The 2,889-nt window shown below is 33.7% G+C and overlaps 1 protein-coding gene across 1 annotated transcript; it reads right to left on the bottom strand.

Annotated features, from left to right (window-relative positions):
- Positions 1-1,623: 1,623 nt before the first annotated feature.
- On the bottom strand, positions 1,624-2,860 carry LOC116348403. Its single transcript, XM_031779393.1, has 3 exons — positions 2,530-2,860; positions 1,987-2,462; positions 1,624-1,752 (listed from the first exon to the last, which is right to left on the bottom strand). The coding sequence occupies exons 1-2, from the start codon at positions 2,778-2,780 to the stop codon at positions 2,108-2,110; spliced, it is 606 nt and encodes a 201-aa protein (XP_031635253.1). The 5' UTR covers positions 2,781-2,860; the 3' UTR covers positions 1,624-1,752; positions 1,987-2,107.
- Positions 2,861-2,889: the final 29 nt, after the last annotated feature.

Below are 2,889 nucleotides of genomic sequence, written 5' to 3'. Positions count from 1 at the left end.
TTCTTTTTAATTAAACCTGGATTCCCAATGCAACATGTTGAAGGAAAATTTCTGTCATAAAAGTGTTGCGTGTGTATTTTCTTGTTATAGTCTCCATCATTGATTAATACAAAGCCTTGTTTAGTCTTAACACAATATTCAGTCCAGGATACTGGTGTCCCTAAATCTCTACAGCAACTGCAACATTTAGCTTTATCTACTTGTTCCCAATTCATTGCTTGATTTGCTGCTACAGCGCTATTAAAGTCATTTTCACTTCCAAACATTTTGATTGTTACTTTTCGAAATTTTTCATCTGGTTTCCCTTTGCTTCCAACATAAACTTCCACAGATCTTCCACAAATGAAGGTTAAACTCCATGCCAGATTACATTGAACTAAAATCAATTAAAGTAAAATATTCGAACTTTTTAATATATTTTTATTATTTTTTGAATAATCAACTAAAACTTACCGATTAATAGGAGAAATAATGAAAAGAATCGCGTATTCAACTCCATTGAAAAGTATTTGGTATCTTCAGAGAAAATTAACTCACAACTGAATTGAAAACGCCTGGGCACTAGAGTTTTATAGTCATTGGTAAACAAGTCAAAATTGATAAATTGTGGAAATATTTTTAATTTAAATGATACATTTTTTACATTTGTTACAATTATTTTTTTTCGTTAAGTTCAGAAAAAAGCAAACAATTTGAATATAATTGAGTAAATATTTGGTTCTCAATAACATCACTGACTCAATTTGTTGTTTGGGAAACATAGGTGGAGAGACTTTTTTCGCAGGAGGAGGGGCAAATGGTATGCGGCCGAAGGAAGGGGGAGTCAACCAAAAAAACACGATGTTTTTTCGTTTCGTTAAATGATTGAAATGAATAAATTTGCTTGGTGAAATAGAACATTGTTAGGAAATTTTTCTCTGTGACTTTGGTTTTTGAATCAAATGCGTTGTCACTTTCGTACAAGAGTAAGTCTTCATAGCTTTGAAATCCGAGACAGAGGAGGGCAAATCGCATTTTTTGTTTTTGTAAGGGGGTAATTTTCAATTTTTGCAGACCGGGGCAAATACCGCACGTGTGTGTGACAGTGGGGGGCAAAACACGGAAACCTCCCTCTCCCCACCTATGTTTGGGAAACCTATAAAAAAAAATTTATATAATATTATACGTCAGATAATAAAACAAATCTAGGAATTATTTTGGCGACATAGAGTCGTATTTCTAGCAGTAATTAATCAAATTATTAGCCTATTATATCAAATATTTTAATGATTACTTAATTATATGAAGAAATGCAAATGAAGTTAATAATACATATGCAATCAAATTTAATCGAAAAAAAAAAACATCTTAAATTGTAAACTTTTTCTTCGCATTAAAAAAACAGTTATAATATACATAATAATGAGATTAACACATATGCTCTCAGAAAAATCAATGCTGGATGATTTGGATTATCACTCTAGAAGAAGAAGCTAGTGCGGACAAATGTGATTTTGCCAAGAAGTCGAGTTAGCTACCGAAATGGGGCATTGTGAAATAGTTATTTTTCTCTTGAATTCAGCTTATTCATGGTCATAGTGTGTGTGTCATGCAAGAATTTTTCATTTTTTCTGTGTCCGTTTGTGTCCACACAAGGAAATATTCTGTAAATTTACATTTTCCACGATCATAAATATTCATAACGGGCATTCCGTCATGAAAACAAACAAGAAAAAAATTATATGGCGTCTCCACGGTGCGTTTGACAGTTACCTAAGAGTTGATCAGAAGAAAAGAATGGAAAAAATGGAAATTAATCAATGCGTAATGGATCGGAATGGAAAATGAAACTATAGATGAAAGTATATACTTTATAGTTAAGTAAAGTAAATACTTATAAAATCAATGACCACAACAACAACATTGCTTTAATTTGGGATTTCATTGTAGCAGTAGTAGTGTTGAGATCGTTGATCACTGTGAAAAGAGAAAAATTAATATGCTTACTATTTCTAGTACTTGTTAGCATCGTCCACTACTACGTCTTGGTATCATTGTTTGAAACAATGAGATTCCCATTGTGAGAATGTTCGCGTAGACGTCCGTGCTTATAATTTTATTTTTGATTTTAATTGTAGTAATAATGGAGTTGATGCCTGAATGGTCGAAAACAATTTGGCATCGGCAGATGATTCAACATGTACAATCCTTTCTTAATCATATTTCTCGCTGCATTTATGTCGCGACTGAATATAACTGTTGTTTTCGGTTCCAACTGCTTCTGGTATCTCTTTTTCTTTTGTCTTGGTTGTGGATTTGGATTTGCTTCTGCTTCTGGAACCGGTCGATGGAATGTACATATGGAACGGTATTTCCATTCTTGATGTTTCTTTTTGAAAGTACGATGAACTCTGCCTGTCCATTGAATTGGATCGTGAAAAACGCCATCTTCGACCGGTTTACAGTTGGGGCAAACTAGAAAACTGGAGAAAAGAAAATACAATCAATAATAATAATAATAATAATGTCATTCATTGGCAATGGTCTTACCGGTCTTTTGATTGACGTTCTGGTACACTTCTTCGTTTCTTCAGCTTACGTCCTGATCGACTACACTTCTGCGATGTGTTGTGTTCGTTGATTGGCAAAACGAATACATATTCACGTGCCATTTGTTGCAATGCACGATGCGGACACCGTAGATATCCTTTGATGGGTGAGTTTGATGCAAATTTTGCACCACCAAATGCCAATATCACTGTTTTCTCAGCATCCGACATTCTACGATCGACTTTTGTCATTTGCTTTACCAACACATGCAATGCTACCTGCGTACGTGTATATGCATCAAACTTTAAACGAACCACACGTTTTTGATACTTTATCTATATAAATTAAGAATGAATGACA

Source organism: Contarinia nasturtii, unplaced genomic scaffold (assembly GCF_009176525.2).
Source record: "Contarinia nasturtii isolate CC-2019 unplaced genomic scaffold, AAFC_CNas_1.1 Cnas_scaffold_2397, whole genome shotgun sequence".
NCBI classification, from domain to species: Eukaryota; Metazoa; Arthropoda; class Insecta; order Diptera; family Cecidomyiidae; genus Contarinia; species Contarinia nasturtii.
This window is presented reverse-complemented; position numbering and strand designations above follow the sequence as displayed.

Coding starts and splice junctions, on each gene's coding strand:
- LOC116348403 (XM_031779393.1), bottom strand. CDS start 2,780: ATGACAAAAGTCGATCGTAGAATGTCGGATGCTGAGAAAACAGTGATA. Junction 2,463..2,529: donor GAACGTCAATCAAAAGACCG/GTAAGACCATTG, acceptor TCTTTTCTCCAG/TTTTCTAGTTTGCCCCAACT.